The 19,183-nt window shown below is 43.0% G+C and overlaps 1 protein-coding gene across 8 annotated transcripts in view; it reads right to left on the minus strand.

The window, feature by feature from the left end:
• nav3 (neuron navigator 3) overlaps window positions 1–19,183 on the minus strand; it is a 184,499-nt gene that overhangs the window by 54,915 nt on the left and 110,401 nt on the right. For 7 of the 8 annotated variants that reach the window (XM_035147282.2, XM_035147281.2, XM_035147279.2 and 4 more), the window contains 2 exons: window positions 18,507–18,622; window positions 8,108–8,216 (listed from right to left, as the gene is read on the minus strand). In XM_035147282.2, the coding sequence (XP_035003173.1) occupies window positions 8,108–8,216; window positions 18,507–18,622 (225 nt within the window). Of the gene's footprint in view, window positions 1–8,107; window positions 8,217–14,574; window positions 17,062–18,506; window positions 18,623–19,183 lie in introns of those variants that run through there. The other variant, XM_035147285.2, reaches the window with a different exon arrangement.

Below are 19,183 nucleotides of genomic sequence, written 5' to 3' on the forward strand. Positions count from 1 at the left end.
AATGCTCTTCCTTTCAGCGTGTTAAGTTGAAAGGGGAGTAGAAAGTGAAAAGCCCCCATGAGAACATATGTCAGACCATCATGGTACAGTACATCACAAACAGAGAGGAGAAGAGAGGAAGTTGTTTTCATACAACTCACAAGTGCATTTTACACAAACTTTTCAAATGTCACAGGAAATAAAATCTGAATGAGGCGCATTTTCCTCCTGCATATCAGGAAGTAAATGAGTTACTGTCCTGCTCAGCGTTTTAAAAGTAGACAAGGGATTTTTCTTTACAGGTTTGCAGTATATGACAAAAACTATACAGTAACACAAAAAATGGCCACACAACAGCAATAGCTATTAGATTATATCACATCAGTGCCAGGATTGACTACATACATTCATTTTTGTGACCATTCATTAGTCTTTAAAACAAATTAAAGCTTTGAATCTTTCTCGATCTGCGTCACACAAAAGATAAAAATGCATGTGGGGAGAGATAAGACGTGGGATAGTGGGTGCACTCTGAGAACAAATACAATATTGGCAAAGAAAGACGCCAAGACAAGCAATGAAACCTGAGGGAGGGAGACAAAGAGGACTGACTCACTATCCTGACTATTCTTCATTAGCCCTGCAACAGCCAAATCCAGTCGTTTTTTTTTTCCTCTAGAGAAAAATCTGAAAATGTCAACTGCAGCTTTTGAAACACATGACAAAAAAAGATCCTGGCCAGATAATTTTTTTGTTGTTGCAAGAACGAAGCGAAATCCAAACGATGGGATCGGTTCCTAAGTGCTGCAGACCAGTCACCCGCCAAGCCTCTGCAACTTAATACATCACGGCAGCCGTGGTACCTAACTGGAGCTCTCTCTGCTGGGAAGAAGGGTGCACTGCAGTCACATGATGAGAGACAGAGAGCAGACCTGATATAAAACCAGACTCTGGATTTTTCCCTGAGTATAAGCTTCGGATTTGCAGCCTAGTCACAAATATCCCTGTGTAAACAAAATAATGGTGTGTTGCATTACATATATTATATATCACCATGGAAACAGGACCATCACATATAGCGGAAGTGTAAATAGGATTATGGCTTCAGATGTGCCTGGTGGTACAGATTCTGAACACTTTTCACAATATAAGGATATGATGTTTGTATGGTACACTAAACTGTTGTATTATCAGCATATTCATTTTAATTTTATACACACTTTGTGTCAGCACTCACCTGCACAACTGCTGTTTACATTTGAAGGATTCTGCTTGGTTTAAAAAATACATGAAACCATACAGGTTTTAAAGTGAGTGTCGCAGATGATGCAGCTGAACCAGAGGACAGCAGCTGGATATGTGGGATGAGACGTCTCTCTATGTGTGGATGCCTGCCTACACTGGCCTTCCTCCATGAGGTGACAAAAGCACATGACATCTGAAAGCCGTGTCTCACACATAAAAGTGAGAGAGGTGTGAGAGTGGGCATGGGCGTGTGTGTGTGTGTGTGCGTGTGCGTGTGCGCATGTGAAAAAGGACAGAAGACCTCACTCACTGTAATGCCAAGTGCCAACATGAGAGGGTCAGTAATGGCAGCCATATTCACACATCTCTATCAACACCTCCTCAAATCTACACACACACACAGACACACATACAGAAACCCAATGACACACGCGATGCCATGCTAGAATGCAGCGAAGCCAAATGAAACCGCTTATCTGACGAGCGATCGCAGGCGAATATGGAAATGCAGAAATCAATTTGCAACGGTATAGAAATCAAAATCATTTAACCATTCGTACACAATGTAGTTTGCTAAATCAGCTTATCTTTATCTCCAGGCGGCAGCAGAGAGAGAGAGAAATGAGACGGATAAACTGAGGGAGAATTTGTGTCTGTGTGTGTTGGTGTCACGTTAAGTGTGCGCAAAAAAGCAAGGATATGGCAGAGCTGCAAGTTGAGGAGAGGTACTGGTGAGAAAGGTGCACACCTGCCACACATGAACAGGCACATCCAATTAAAAAGATAACACAACTCTCAATAAAATAATTGGGTATCTTCAACATATTACACAACAAATACACTATTATAAGAGATAAATCCTATAATACCATAAATCATTGGTAATCTATATTACTGTTTCTGAAAATGAAGACCACATTTCCCATAAACGCTGCTGCTTTGAGGAGACTATCTGGTGTAAAGCAGAATCAAACCCAAAATAAGTCCTAACAGAGGGAGACTATTTCGTGTTAAGCCAAGAGCTCAGCAGGAGAAGAATCCACGTTGACAGCAGGGAGTTGCTTATTGCTGAGCACTGCTCGATATAAATACACAGGAACTTTCTCTTGCAGCTGCTAATGAGGCCTGAGAGTTGAACATGCGTTTCTTGTGGAGGTTAGTTCAATGATCTTGTTAAGACCCGACTCTGCCGCGTGACTTCAGAAGCCAGCTCCGCAAATGTCATGTACAGTGTATTAGCCACAGTGTTCACAAAAGCAGTTAATTAATTTTTTTTTGGAGCTACATAGTTATAGGGAAATTGATACAGTCAGTGGCCACAGATCAGAGTTTTATCACAGCGCTATAAAGGCAAAAAGTGCCCAAGTCACCCCCAGCCCTCTATGGAGCTGGTAGGAACTCGAGTGCATTCTTTACAATAACCTGAGAGTTTATAAGAAGCCATAAGACCTCAGCAGTGTCCACAATCACTCATACAATGCAGCCAGGCAGACTGATATTAAAAGAAAGAGGAAGAGGCATCAAGAGCAACTGCTCACCACCATCACAGCACCCATCCTCAATCTGGACCCCGAGACGGGTCCTGCCGCATCCCTAGCACAACCATCTTCCATCATACAAGAGAACCAGTCAGGTATGTTGCAAGCCCCACCCCAAAGGTTTCATGCACTTTCGTTAAGTACTACTCCCCAACCAGGGACTGTTTTATTTTAAATAATTAGCCAAAGCTTTATTTAGGCCCTGGTTCCTGTTGTGGAAATGCAAAGAGTTCCTGCAGGGTCTTCGTGGCAAAGAAGAAACAGGGCTACAGACTGAAGAATCTTGTGAAGAAGTGCCTCATATTAGCTTCCTGTGGCTGCATCATGTAGGTTCTGTCACAAGTGCATTGACAGGGATTGGAAAGTTTTTATGGGTTCGGCCCATCATTACTGTTGAGAACTTGTTGTTTTGGACCTCTACTATGTTTATGCAATCATTGCAAATCTCTTGATATTGAAGTATCAGCTAAATGTACAAAAGAAAAAAAAAAAATTGTATGTGCACCCAAACAGGACAAATGGCTATCTCCTAAATTCCAATCCAATGAATAATTTATCAGACACTGTTGTGTCTGTGCTCCCAATGTAAACACAAAAATAAACAAATACAACCGGGTGAAGCAATTATGTTTAAAATGTCACCCGGCAGTTGCTGAATCCCCCTGGGACTAGACATGGATCTGTCTGGGCCGCGTAGACAGGGAGCCGGGAGCAGGGGGAGATTTCCCTTTTCTGTTTTGCTGTGCCGGGTTTGACCTTGAAGATCATAGCATTTCTCCACATGTGGACCTGCTTCCTTTCCCTTCCTATGCCAATCAGTATGATTTTTCATGACTAGGATGGAAAGAAAACAGTAGAGGGGAATTCAACAAGCTTTTTTATTCAGTACAGACTGTCTGTGGAGGACCCGACACATCTGTATCTCTGACGAACATGGTGGAAGTGAAATGAGTTGCCACGATGGCTGCTGTGTCAAAGTGGCAAGGTCAGGCAGGGCCTCTGAAACTCTAGCTTAACCACAGATATTATTGGAACAGGGGCTTTTTGGACTCGGTCAATAATGTCAGGTAACATTAGCTGCCATTAGCTTCCAGGCAAGACACACTTTACTGGGGACTGGATTTTCACTCGGTCTTAATCTGAACCGATGCAAGAATGTTTGGGCTCTCTATGGAGCAGTTTATAAGAACACAAATCATGACAACTATATTGTAATCAACAAATTTGCAATATTTTCAAAACTGTTTATCTAAAGGCACCAAAAATGTAAAAACCTACAATATTTCATGGGATATCTACATTTAATTAAAAATATTTAGAAGTTGGTGTTCAGGGTTTTATTTGCTTTACGGACAGATGGTGTTTTTTTTGTGCCGCAGCGCAATTATAAGACAGATGCACAAAACACCTGTCTTTACTGTAACATCCCTGATTTGAGGCTTCCTGTTGCCCATCTTCAATATCAATTACAGATAAAAAACACAACAATGCCAACCATCTATCGAATAATTTCAGAAATCACTGTCTGTCTCAGAGGTGATATGTACAATATTAATACAGTTTGAATAAACAGGCGACCAATGCTCTGTAGCAGCTGTGGTTGGGACTCATCAATATACGTTTACGTTCTGCTCATTCTTTCCATTGAGTTGAAGTGTGTGGCCTCAACTGCTGAAATAATCACTACTTCTGTGACAAAAAGGACAAAATCCAATGCTAATATTCAAAAAAGAAAAAAGGCCATAAAAATAAAAATAATGTGACATTTATATATTTTGATTAGACACCTCAAACCCAAGTTGTAAAGGCCATGCTACAAACGGGGGATCCCGCAGAAGGTGTAGAGAGAGACAGACAGAATGATGAATATGAAAGTCATGTCTGCTCGAGCATAACAGTGATTAATTACTTAAGGTGCTTCAAAGCTTCATGGTGATTACAGCCATTTCTTATTCAGGGGATAGATTAGGACGGACTGGCCAGGCTTTGGTCATGGACAGAATTGGCATGCATACTCAGAAGCTATTGTCACATTCAGAATATAAACACGTAGAGAGTGGGGACAGACGGTGGCTCACACTCAGGAGCCGACTTCTCTTTTCTTCCATGTAATGTAATGGTAGAAAACGATGCAGTAATCCAGACATTATTGCACTGATGCTTCCATCTTAGTGCTTATTGCGTCTCCAAATCACACACAGACACCGTGTATGATGCTTGTGCCGGGGTTCGTTGCATTTTGTCTGATGCATGTGAATGAGAATTGCGTCCTCAGACCAATCAAACACCTCACATCCCACCTCCGTGTGGCTCCCATTAGATTCAATTTATTGGTAAGACAATAGCACTGTATTGATCGTGCTTGGCTCCGACTCCTCTGTGGAAAAAAAGAATTAGAAAACAAACACACGCGCGCGCACAGACACACACACAGATACCATCTGTCATGGCTGTCGGCAGCCTGGCCACCATCTTCCTCTGCACATGGGGCAAAACACACAAAAATAATAGACTGAGGAGGGAAGGAGAGGGATGAGCAGGGAACCATTTCCCGCGGAGCTGACATAAACCAATGGTTATCATTTTGGTCTTCGCCTGAGTCTCTGCACCGTGCGTTATGAGTCTCCGTGTTGCCCATGGCTCACAAATGGGACAGTCTTTTAAGGTGCTGGTTGTCCATCAACTCCTGAATGTCATTACATGTGTGCCAGCTGCTGAGGAGGGTGATGCCTGTTTTTAATTAAATCCAGGGTAGGTGGAGGAGAAGATGGTAATAGAGGGTGAATCATTAATACTGGGAGAAATGCTGTAGCTCCCTGTTGGATCAGTGTGATAAACTGTGTAGGGTGAGTCACAGATTTTAAAATCTTTAAAAATCATATATTTGGAGGACAATAGATGCACAAGAAGACTGACTTGGATAATTTTTGCTGCCACACAACTGTGAGCGCTTTTCTTCTCCTGCCTTCTCTTTGGTTATTTTCAGTGTCAGTCGTGACATGTGTGGGTCGTCTTCTGAAGTTTGTCTTTTGTTAGCAACGACATGTTTCTGAAGTAGAACATGTCTCTGTTTTAGACTCACCACGACATGTGTAAAAACACCAGTTGAAAGAAGGTCTGAATAGACTGCAGCGCTTCATAGTAACTGTTGCTATAGTTAGCAATACACGTGTTATCTGCTTTATCTATTCTGTAAAATAAATAACTAAAGTTTTCACATCAGCGAATCAGCCAACATAATTTCAGATACCAATATGTGAAAGGCTCGTATACGTTGTTATTGGCCAACCTACAAATCAGTCGGGCTGTAATACATATTTGATTGTTCTTGCTGAGGGTCAAAGGGTCTTTCCTTTTATGACGCTGCTAAACCAATATATCATATTCATATCTACACAGATTACATTAATAATGTAACAGGGGTAATTACCACCTGTTCAAAAGGCCTTTGGCCTCAGTTAACGCTGCCGTTAGTGCTCAATTTATTTCTATTCTGTTTTGTGTGGATTCTTTTCTTTTCCTTTTTATCCCTAGTGACACATGTACAGCGACCTTGGGTCTCTTGAATGGCGCAATAAATAATAAAATTATATTTATTTTATATTAAATAAAACACATTAAAGTTATTATTATTATTATTATTATTGACAAACCTAAAGAGAATTATAATGCTGTAGCTGTTTGAATGTGTGCATAAATAGGTGAATACGACTTGTACTGTTAAGCGCTTTGAATGGTTGAAAAAAAAAAAATAGATGTGTAAAGTCCTACGTCACACAGAACTGTCAGTTAGCTGTAATAGCTTAAACTGTGGGTTTTATGAAATCACCATTGACAGCCAGCTCCGTTTTCTTTGCATTTGACTGATCTATCAAACAGTTTATAATTGAAAGTGCACGAAGCCATGCAGAAAGCCAGGTGGGGGGTCGACGCTTTGAAGCCGACTGCTACTGCAGAATGTTGCGGTACAGGTCAGACTGAACTCACTAAATATTAATCTCACACCGATATTAAATAATTAAGAAAAAACACATCAGGAGGAGAGCAACGTAAATGAGGCTATTTGACTGTTGTCTTAATTAAATGTAGAAGGTTAAAATCAGCTGCATAGAAAATTCAATGTGGAAGCAGATAACGTAAATAATGTGATGCGTTTTAGATTTGAAGGCATCATTTTTGCTACAGTTACACCTGAGTTTTGGAAACAAGGACACAGACGCCCAAGTTTGCATCATTATTGCATCTTATCAGTGATGACATTCAGTATCTTCCCTGATTTGTCATACTCCTGTCACCTGACCTTTTTCCAGAGGAAAACAAACATCATCAACATGGATAATGAATTACAAGTGATGCTGACCTTGTTTTCTTTTCCAGCAGCTGTTGTACACATGCCTACATGCTCAGGAGACAAGCTATAATAGTGATTTCTGACACTTCCCATGAACAAGCTCATGCCCAGTGTTCACTATGTGGTCATGTGGTATGTGTTTTCATTCATGCAAGAATGGAATGAAATTATTTCTGATAAAGAGCTAAAATGCCCATCTGGACAGAGGTCATTTTCATTTTATAACTCATATATATATATATATATATATATATATATATATATATATATATATATATATACACACATATTAGTGTGGATCGTAGCCTGACTGTAAGAACAAGGAAGCTCTGGCTCGAGGCTATGCAGGAGTAAACTGCTTGGTTGACTTTATTTGCATATGCTCTATAGCTGCAGCCTTGAAAGCGCTGTGAGGTTATGACAGAAGAGTTAATGGATCGAATCCTCTTTGAGAACATGTGCAATGTTTTGTGTGACTTGGAAATAAGCATTTGTTTGTAGTAGTCATTATAGCTGCTTGAAGACCTGCACTGAACTCCGTATAATCTCCTGATATTATCTAAAGGGGTTGTATGAAGATGTTCGTAACATGCAACAGACACAAAACAAGAAGAAATAAAAATAATATAAATATCTCAGGATGAAAAAAAGTTTTCATACATGTAGAAGGCACGGACAGAGATGTAAAATTGGAAAGATAACGAGATTAAAGAGCTTTTGGCCACAAGGGCTTACACCAGTGTCGATGTGCTGTAAAAAACAACTGTGATCTCCGCAGCGGAGTTTATACATTGGATATACTGCATGCTGCGCCAACCCTCATATGAACTGAGATGTTTGTGTTGTTGTCTGACCAGGGAATCTCCTGCTGAGTTGTTGAATATGTGAAAGGGAAAGTTTGGAGAAAGACAGTACAAGGAGATGTGTGGACATTCTTCATGTCTGAAAAAACGGTTTATGAGAAAGCAAATGGCAGCACCATCTGTGAACCTACCTGTGGCTAATCTGTGTCCCCCGTAGACTGGACATGGTTTCTTCCAGGTTCTGCCGCAGGTCTGCAATGTTCTTCACCGTCCTCATGCGTCTTGTCTCAGGGTCCTCTCCTGGAGACACATAATTCATATGATGTACTTAGACGTTTGGAGCTGCATACACACAAAGCACTTACCCGTTCTTCGCGAAAGCTACACATGCACAAACACGCAAATGTAGAAGTGATGGGGACATCTGACATACAGAGTTTCATGGGATGTCACTGGACGTCTCAGTAGGGAGAACAGAACAATGACCGATCACGATGACAGCCAGCATGGGTGCACATCCCTAAACCTAATTTAGAAGCAATACAATAAATCATCTTGTCAGGCTGCACAACTTGCAGTTCTTTTATTCTGAAAACTGGATATTATTTGACACAGTATTGACATTTCTCCTTCAGGGCCGATGCAGAAATGTCGTGCCATGACACCACGCACTCTATCGGTTTGCTCGGAACACAGTTGTGCCTTCAAAGGCAAACTCATGTCAGAGCTCCTGTGTTTCTCTGTCAGCTTCAACGGAAATCGCTGCCACTCCTGTCCACCATCGTCTGTCTCACCCCGCAGCAGCACACAGCTATGAAAGCACTTCATATGTTTTATGTTCCTCCCAGTGCCCCGTTTGAAGACATGAGGACTTGTTTTTCGAGAGACATTAGGACTGCTCTGAAGGAGTGCTGCTAATAAGCACAGGGTGGGCAACATTTCACCACTGTGAGCTGTGGGCACACAACAAAGTATCTGCCTCTCTGCTCCAATTAAGCCTCTCTGTTGGCTCGCCGAGCTCGCATACGGGGGAACGGGTAATTAAAAAGTGGAACGAGACACGGACTGGATGCAGGTCACACTTCCAGTTTCAAGGTGCTCTCGGTGGAAAACTGTCTCCACTGCGGAGATGAACGATGTTGTACGATACATTGTGATGGTGCGATGAGCGCGAGAAGCTGTGTTCTGTCCCCCGTGCGCTGATTCCAGTGCTCGGAGCAGAAATACTATGGTGATTACAGTGACTGGGGCAAACGGGGGAGCAGTGGCAGGTTGGAGGTTTAAAAAGGCCCCGAGCGACTCCTGTGGCACAGCTCAGTGCCAGGAGAGGAATAATGGTTCAGGTGTTTATATGCAGGAATAGGAAGCGGGTTGAAATGGGAGACAAGCAGAGAAGCTTAGGCAGTTTCCCTGGATAACTACAGCATAAATATGTCTGAAAAATCCACTTTCAGAGTTGAACATGGAGTGTTTTGGATACATTTTCTAGCAAAAGAAACCAGTACATACTTTGTTTTTATTTGAACAAATACCGACAGTTTGCAGGAAGCGGCTCTACTTTGTCTCTTAGGCATTTCTACAGTTCCTGTTTTTCACCACACTATAAAAAAACGATCTGATTTGAACAGACTGCCATGACGCTTGTAGTATGTAGCTGACTCTAGTCTTCTTGTTTTGCTGTATGCTGTGTGACGATGCATTTTGTTAGAGTCTCTTGGTTTACCAGGTACAGCAATGTGCTGAAAACTGCCATAAGTATCACTGACATTGAATTTATCTCCTTTTTGAAAGTGAATTAAACCGACTTTTAATGGACATGGGTGTCCTTTAACCCTTTATAATTCACTATGCTTATAATTATATATATATTCCATGTGCCCTAGCTGCTGTGGTCATTTTGCTTTCGTAGAGAGACCTTGTTAAATATGAGTTAAATTGAATGAGTCAAAAAGCACAGGCACAAATTAACCACAAGATCATTCACTACACGACTGAGAGAGGTCTGGGATCGTTGGATTTTTAAAACATGTTTAAACTCCAATGACTAAGCTGTAAAAACGCACATCAACGTCCAAACTGTTACAAAGAGGACGATATTCCAGGTTTTTACCCTGCCACTGAATGTTGGGCTCACTCTGCGTTTACACTGTCTCAGTCAATTTGTCTGTAGACCTCAGGACTTACAAAAATCTGAAAAATACAATATTGGTGTTTGAAGAATCTTGCTCAAAATTAAGTCAAGACCTGACCTCAATTATCCTGGAGCACAGTGTCATGGCCGCGCAGGGAACCGAGCATTCTGGCATAATTGAGGTCATTCTTTGTCTGTGCAGAGCAAACACACTGGAGGTTGTGTGAGGCTGAGGTGGTGACACGTGCTGTTAGCTTCTCACACCGTATCAGAAGTCCACTTTATGGGCACTAATTAGAAATCGATGATGTTTCAGTCACTAGACCAAGGCTGACATGCAATCATGGTGACAAACATGCATTCACAGCCAATGCGGAGAAACTGCTGTGCCCCTGACCCCTGAATTTCATGTCAGGACAGAACTTGCGAAACAGTCATGAGGCACAAAAACTCCCCTTTGAAGCCAGGAATGATTCGCTATCGACACCTTTTCTCGCAGTCCCTTAGTGAAGGGAGATGCAGCTCATGAATTTAATGAAAACCAGATTTCTGGACCCAAGAACTCATAGCTCCAGTTATTGTATTTACTCTTTTTCTGTTCTTCTTCCTTTTTCTAGTGTCTTCTCTGCTCCGCTCCTTCCCTCCGCAGGGCCCCTTCAAGGAAGATCCAATTACAATCCCATTATCAAGTGCCACGAGGAGGACCTGGCTTCAGTCATGGATGTGGATCTGGTCTCCATCGTGAGTGGACACTTCATGTGATGTTGAGAGACGGCCTAAAGCGCGTTTGTTCATGATTCTCTTGTGTGTGAATATGTGAGCAATCCACTGCTGTGGAGCAGAGGTCCCCCCTGCACTGTAGAATAACTGGGCTGAATTTGCACCTCACGGGCAAACCCACGTTACACACAAACACATTCACACAGTTGGATTCTTTGCTTTAGAAATCTACTATTCATTCGGAAAAAACATTACCTTTAAGTAATTTAGCAGCTCATCCCCCTTAAAGAGAATCCCATGCCCCTCACATCCCAATGTAGTGGCTTGTTAAACACATGTGTGCTTAGCTGCTGTTTCTACCAACATTACAGAGAGGTGAAGAGTCACGCAGCATTCATTAGGATTCAAGCTGCTCTCCAGCTCTTGGCCCTGTGAGGACGTGAAGCAGCCAAACAGGCCAGTGTGGGGGTTTGAAAAGGGCACGGGAGAAGATAAGTCACACACACCAACACAGAAACACACACACACACCACACACATCACAACCTGCTCAGACTGCACGGCCAACTTTTTTTTGGTATGCCTTTCCTGAAAAAGACCCACAGGGATCAAAACATTGCCCCCAGGCACAGGTTTTTTTGGATTTGCTGATTTAATTTTAATCAGGTTTTTGTTTTATTACATTTCATTTACCAAACAAAATCTAATTTTATTTCATTGAAGTTAACTGAAATACTTAAAATACAATTTCATTTTTAGTTTTAACAATCAGCAACAGACAAAAAAACAAAACAAACATAAATGAATAAATAAATAAAGGCAATGATTACTGTTTTTGAGGATGCTGGGTGCACTACATTGCACTAAAGGAGGCTTGGTCGTCCCTGTCAGGGCGTCGGGGACCAGGAGGAGAGAGTGTACAGAGGGAAGGATGGTGCACTGCCCCTATCCTAACCTAAACCTAATTCTAACCTGAAATATCCTCACAATGATGTTTTCAATTTAAAATTTGACTAAACACCCTTAAAAGGACACGTAGGCACAAAACACAAAACCACAGGCATGGTAAAAGCTGTCGAACAAATGGTGCTCGAGATAAGAGTCGACACAACATAATGCAAATCCCTGCAGTTTGGGACTGACACATTTACACACACACTTCAGTTCTGGTTCACTCTCTCCCCCTCTCTTTCAATAATGCATTCTAGCACATAATGATGCCCCTTGCTCCAGCTCAACACTACCAGGGAACCATCCCACCTTCATAATCATAATACACACAAACGCATTACAACCCAAACATGCACACAGACTCAAAACACAAGACAACTGTTTCCTTGTGGTAGCATTGTGCCGCAGATCAGCCTTGATGAAGCTTTGGGTGTCAGTCACTGCATCGGCTCATAGATGTATCCACGTGGAATTTTAAGACCCTTCTGCTAAATGTGTTTCCTAACGGGAGTTGCAGCACCCAGAAAGCTTGTTAATACGTATTAACGGCAGATACTTCCCCGAGGCTACAAGCACAAACTGCAGCAGCAGCAGCAAATGGATCCTTCGGAAGCCGACTTCGACAGGATGAATGGACTTTTTAAAGACTGAAATGGATTCGCAACGGTGAATAGATCATAAAGGTCCAGGCCCAAAACATATTTCTTCTGTCAGATGATAGATGGTTTAAGCAAGTGGAATGCGGCTCAATCAGAGATCAGGAAATCGACTTGACCAGTCGAGGACACCTCTTCACCTTTAAGGATCGTTGGTTAAATGAAATGTTGTGCAATGGGTTTTGATTGATTTGACTCAAGAAGGAATGCTGTGCTGCTGCTGTAGACCTCCCTATCCATCCAGCTCCATTGGCAGCCATACATACCTTAGTCATAACAGAACTGATGCCATGTTTGACAGATGAGGTGGTGGCGTTCGTTCATTAGCTGTTTTCCAGTCTCCACTATTATCTTTTCCTAAATTTTACTAGAAGATTATTTTTGTTTCATCAGTCGTCAACTGTGTTCCTGAACTCTTTGTTTGTTTTTGTCAACTGCAAACTGGCCGTTCCTGATGCTTACCAGCTACACTGAATGTGCCTTTAGTGAATCCTCAAGGGTTTGGGTGGTTTTGGTCATGAAGTCTTCTTTTGATCGATAACAAAGAAACATGTCCTCCTACATTCTGGAGAGCACTGTCAACTTGCTGTGCAGTCATGAGGGGAGTTTTATTCACCATGCAAATGATTCTCAGTTATCCAGTTCTGATAGAAAGACATGTTCTTCTCTTGCTGATTTTTCTTTAACACCAATCTCTGATATTCCTAGACTTTCACTTTTGTGTTCCTCATTTCTATCTTTTTCACTTGCATCGTCACCTCCACTATAATCTAAATGGCAGCTCCTGACTCTTAAACAACCCTGTGTCTTGTGTGAGATCGTTTGCACATGAACTAATGTCAAGACGACAAACAGCTGACTGGGAGATTCTTAATTCGAACCCTTGCAATTTGGTTGCTATGTGTTATGCGGACTATATTTTACACACAGTTCTTTAAGTATTGGCATAAACCTACTCAAATAAGTGGGGACATGGCACTTTAATGTAGTATCTGTTATTTCCAGATTGAATGTGCTAAAGAACAGAGGATGAACTGAACTGTACGCCCTAAATAAAAATAACCTGCACAGGCACGCACACACACACACACACACACACACACACACACACACACACACACACACACACACACACACACACACACACACACACACACACAACAACACACACACACACACACACAGGTGTAATAATAAGCTATATCGATCCCATTGGCTGTGTGATTCACAGGCTGTGAGGGAGGTGCAAGTAATAAAAGCTGTTCCTTTTCAGTGGAGGAGGTGTTGATTTTCCATCATCTACAGTACACCTCAAGGTATTTCGGTTTTATGCTGCATCATGCCTCAACCTGCTTAAAGGAAATCAGCAATAATCTGCTCATTGCCAGAGCTCACGCTGCCATGCAGTGCATTTTACTATGCTTAATCTGTAGAGTCACAATAATCATCTCCGCTGTCACAGTTACATAAAAAAATTGTCTTATCAACCGAAGCTCCCCCTCCCACGTCCCTTTGCTCTGACATCAAAGCCAGGTTTGTACATCGGGGCACATTCCAAAAGCACACAGAGCATCGTGCACTGGGAAATTTTACTTTAACCATACTCCATGTTGAGCTCCTGTAAAATTGATGTTTGTAAAGCTACTGTCAAGTATAGCACTGCACCTGTGGGAATAGGTTAGACAGTGTGGCACTGTAAATTCCAAAAAGCACCTAACATTGCAGCACAGTGGGCAGAGTGCCTCATTAACTGAAAGGATGCGTATGAGACATTTCTCTCAGTCTGTGTACATGAATGAAGAATTTACATTTGTGGGTGAGTGTGTGTGAATGACTTGCACAAGGGAGGTTGTGTGTACTCATACAGCACAACCCAGCTCGTGCAGTTTTCTTAAATAGGCTCTTAAAATGCTAATAGTGTTCTGAGAAATAGGATTCCCCATCACGAGGATTAAGAAAATAACCAGCTTATTTAAGGATTTTTATGCCATGACATTCTCATATTCTGCTCGTTAGCATTTTGTCTAACAAAACTTTGTTACATAATATGTTATAAGTAAGTTATTTTACTTCCCGTAAAAAGTTTCCACTTCGTACTGTTGTCACAACTCTAAAATGTTGTAACAAAAATAAATAATTTCTGTCTACACTATACATTCTACTTTTATCTCCTGGAGACGGTTGAGACCATATGGACTTACGTGGGCGGGGTTGTTTGTGCAGCACCTTCTCCAGGTCGCCCAGCATGGTGAGGATCACCTCCTTATCCAGCTGAGCCGCTCCCTCACGAGGACCTCCCCCTGAAACCTCCTCTTCTGCCCAGTAACCCCCATCCTTCTCCCTGTCACCCTTCTTCCCACCACCCCTGCCTGCTCCTGGCTCCTCGTCTGAACGTCCACTGCTGCCCTCCTCATCTGTCCCTGCTTCCTCCCTGGACTTCCGCTGCAGCTCAGTCCTTGAATGGCCGCTGTATGAAGCCCGCTGTGGCCGCCCGCCTGCAGCTGTGCTCCGCCAAGGGACAGGGATAAGGGAATGCTCAGACTGGGAAAGCACCTTAGTGAGGGAGAGCGACAGGGATCGAGTCCTGGTTCCCCGTACACCTCCGCCCCTTGTGACTACCTCCTTCCTGGGGCTCCCCTGCAGGCTGCCCCCTGCCCTCTGCTTGGAACTTGAATACAATGAAGTGTTCTGAGGTTGGGAAACATGAGAAGGTGGATCCTCGAGCTCAAAGGCATAAACCCGCTGCTCGCCATCGCTGAGCAGGGTCAGGTTCGTGAGTGAGCGCTGCTTGATCCGCAGGTTGAGGTTGTCGGGGAGAGGCTGGGGAGGCCGCCGAGCCGGGCTGCCTCCCTGATACACCGAGAACTCTGCTCCCCTCTTCATCTCTGCTCACTGCTCCTCTTCCCTTTCTCAGCTTACCTCTTTACCTCCGGTGGCTCGGTGACTGAAACTGCACATGCAAGTGGATCTACCTGTGCGTGGCTCTCCGCTTCACATCTTGGCCGCACTGTCACCGAGAGAGCGGATGGAGTGAAGGAGGCAACGGTGGACGGAGGAGGCAGAGAGATGTGTCCCCGCGTCTGACACCTCCTGACTGAGGTCCAGTCTTCGCAGGGCTGGAGGGAAAGCAAGCACAGGGCGAAGAGCAGAGAGAAACCCTCCCTCTCAGGCATATAGGTAGAATCCAGATCCATCCTTGAGGCAGCCCATGCTCATGGTCAGACAATGAGCCGGAGAGAAACACTTATCCCTTCCACTCCTCCAGTTCTCATGCTGCCTCTCGGTCTTCTTGGATTCCTTCTCTTGCCTCACCACAGTCAGGGGCGTGGATGAACGAGCCGCTACATCTCCCGTCCCTCACCAGCACGCTCTCATTCTCCCTCTCTCCTTCTGCCGCCTGTGCTCACACTCTCTTTATCTGTTCCCCTATTAAACGACAGTTTCTTTTCATTCACTCTTATCGCTCTCCCCCCACCTTCTGTCTCTCCTTTAATTACCACCTCTCTGCCACATTTCCCCTGCCTCCCCACTGACTCTGACAGTGCCACTCTCCTCACAGCGCAAAATGAACGGGTGGCGAAGCCGGCAAGCGGACTCGTATAGCTCTCCGTCTGCCTGTTCATTCCAGCATGCAGCCTGCAGTACTCCCTCTCTCTCTCTCTTTCTCTCAGCCCTCCCTCCCTGTGTTTATCACCCTCTCCGTCTCCTAATCTCTCTCATTCTCTCACTTTTTCTTCAGTTCCCTTTCCTCCCTCACACTATCTTTCCCCCTCTCTTTCAGCATCCTTCCATTTCTCTCGCTCGCAGTGTGACAGTGAGTTGTTTGGACAGTGCACCTGTAAGATTGCAGCCCCTGCAGTGCCCCGCTGGCCGCCCCGACTTAATTAAATGCTATCTTGAGAAGTGAAAGCAGCGAGCCCGCAGCTTATCATGGATCAACAGTGAGACCACAACCGACAAATTCCCATCAATCAGTGCAAGCGTTATTAGCCCTGTCGCCATTAGTCACAGCTGTCTTCATTTTAGTCACTGCTAAATCCTGGTTACCACAAGCTAAAAAACACTGGAAGCAGTCGCCTCAGAAGCCATAATCAAGGTGATTACACTGAGAGCGACTTATCTACATAATACTCTCCAAGGCTCCAAGTTCATCATTAATCTTTGCTCTATTATCAATCCAAATTAACATATAAATAGAGACAAAAAATGAAGATAATTACATCAGAGGCTCAACTTGTTTTACAAATAATTACACAAAAGCTTAAAGCTTAATGTAAATAAAGACTTTATATGCTCGTGCTGTTTTGATGTTTAGGGATTGTCACAACTGACATCGGTTCACCCCGTATACATAAAATGAGCAGGCTTGTCATGTGGTATTTGTGGCATCGAATTTACTTCTCTTTGGAGAGGGAGTCGGAGAAAGCAGAGGATGCGAGACGACCATGAAACGTGTGACAACAAAAAGCAAGTGTTTGAAATGGACCCCAAACAAAGGGAATCTTCAGCGCTGCAGTTTAATTTTGTCCTTCAAATGATGGGCTTCGGAAAAGCCACGACCAGAGCAAAATGTCTGGAATGTCTCTGCCGACCTGACATCCCCGAAACCTGTAATCACAGGCTGTTGTTTGTGCTCGCTGAGCTTTGTAGACAAGGTCTGTCTGGATTCACTTTGAGCTTGACATCTTATTTTTCATTGAGCGTGCTTTATGTTTGTTTGACCTCTATATCTTCTTTTACCGGGAGGATAGAAGGAGGGAGTTCTTTCCAAATTAAGGTATCCACAATTCCAGTCATGTGAAATTTTTCTGCTGAAATATAAAATCCAAATCATGAGGATAATTTTGAAATCTGCAGTAAGTAAATAAACATCTTGGAAGAATAATTAGCACGTTAATCAAAGAATACGATTTTGACCATAGATAGACCATAGATTTCAAGCAACACAAAGATCGGTACCATAAAGCAGGATGCATCAAACTGTGACACAGAAGTCTACATCCACAATTTGCAAAATCCCATCGAAACAATAGGAATTTTCTCTGCCAGCTTTTTGTGTTTTGATGTGTGCTGCCTGGTTAAAACTGTCGTTCAGCTCGTTGTCATGAGTCTCAGTTTGTGGTTAGAAACTCTTGACCTCTAAGCTCGAGAAGCTCAGTCGTGCAGATGTCCACTGTCTGTAATTAAAGGCTAATGAAGACATTTGCAGTCTTCCCTCTTTTCAAACAAACTTAAGATATAAATTGAACCAGCTCTTTTTCGTCCATGTATATGTTATGACAGTAATAGCTGAATAGGATTACATGAATACACAAAAAGGGGATGTAACGGATGATGGCAGCTCGCGGAGATGTAAACACAGAGCCACAGATGCTCCGTGTGCCTGGCTGTCAGCACTGACCTTTTCTTTTCTCTGCATGAGACCAGCACAGAACAGAGATCCCCCGGTAAACACAAACAGACTCAAAGCAGCATATATAGCCAACGCAAACCAGGGACACCACATCGGTGCTCTGTGCCAGCCACAACAGTCGCCTTCTGCATTTCCTAAAGTAGGAAACTGCATTGCCTATTGAATTCCTCTCGCATGTAGAGCAGCACTGCAGCGGCAGCGAGGTCAACATTAAATAAATATAGATACTGCACAGCAGATGAAGGTTATATTCTTTCATTTTATGTTCCAGTCAATTTACTACAATCCTCTACTGCTTTTCTTTTTAAATGTTCCTCGTGTGTTCCATAAAAGCAACGTTTTTACTGCCTTAAACTGTGGAACACACTGCCACTGGGCATTAGAAAGGAAACCTCTAGTGGTAATAAAATTCAGACTCATCCTTTTAATCTGTTTTGAAATAAACACTTTTAATTCTAATTACAAGTAATGTTATATCTAATTTTAACTATATCACTTTTTATCATTAATGTTATCTAATGTAGCTTTTTTGTGTTTGTGTGTTGTTGTAATGCTGCTATTTGAAGCACTTTGTACATAAAATAAAGCTGACCTGGGCTAAATTCCTGTATTCTAAGAGACAAACGTAAATGCACGGAAGCATATGCACTTTCACACGCCCACTCAGAGAAACATTAACAATGCAGAGCCCACATCATGTGTGTGGACTGTTGAATGTACCTGATATCTCCTCCAGGCACTGTTTGGCTGTCTTGCTGTAGACCAGCTCTCCCTTGGTGGGGCTGAGGCAGGGGTCGGCCGGGGCCATCATGGTACAGTCATTTTCTGAGAACGTCCTGAAGGCACAAAGAGCGAATGATGCACAGCAGTTATCAAGACAGGCTGAAACAACTCAGCCACTGCACTCACAGGAGATGGTTTTTCATTGTCAAACAAAGCAATGCAAGTTTTGAAAAGATAAGCATGTTTTCATCAAGTAGATTTTAAAGATTTTAAATAAATGGTAATCCCCACTGACAGCATGGTTGTGTTGTGGTTAGCAGAGTTTACATGTTCTCCCTGTGTCTGAAACGGTTTTCTCTGGGTACTCCAGCCTCCTCCAACAGTCAAAGACAGATTGGGATTAGGTTTATCAGAGACTCTAAATTGTCCCTAGGTGTTTGTCTTTGTGTGTTTGCCCTTCAATACGCTGGCGACCTGTCCAAAGTGTACCGTGCCTCTCCCAATGTCAGCTGGGACTGGCTCCAGCTCCCTCAATGACCCTTAAAAGCACAAGAGCTAGGTAATGGATGGATGGATGCTGATCAACATTGACAGACAACATTGTTTAGTTAAGGTGTCCAACAAGGAAAACCTACTCCAAGACCTAAAGTTAACTGCTATAATGTGGAAAGTTT

The sequence above is a fragment of the Hippoglossus stenolepis genome, chromosome 22 (assembly GCF_022539355.2).
Source record: "Hippoglossus stenolepis isolate QCI-W04-F060 chromosome 22, HSTE1.2, whole genome shotgun sequence".
In the NCBI taxonomy this organism is placed as follows: domain Eukaryota; kingdom Metazoa; phylum Chordata; class Actinopteri; order Pleuronectiformes; family Pleuronectidae; genus Hippoglossus; species Hippoglossus stenolepis.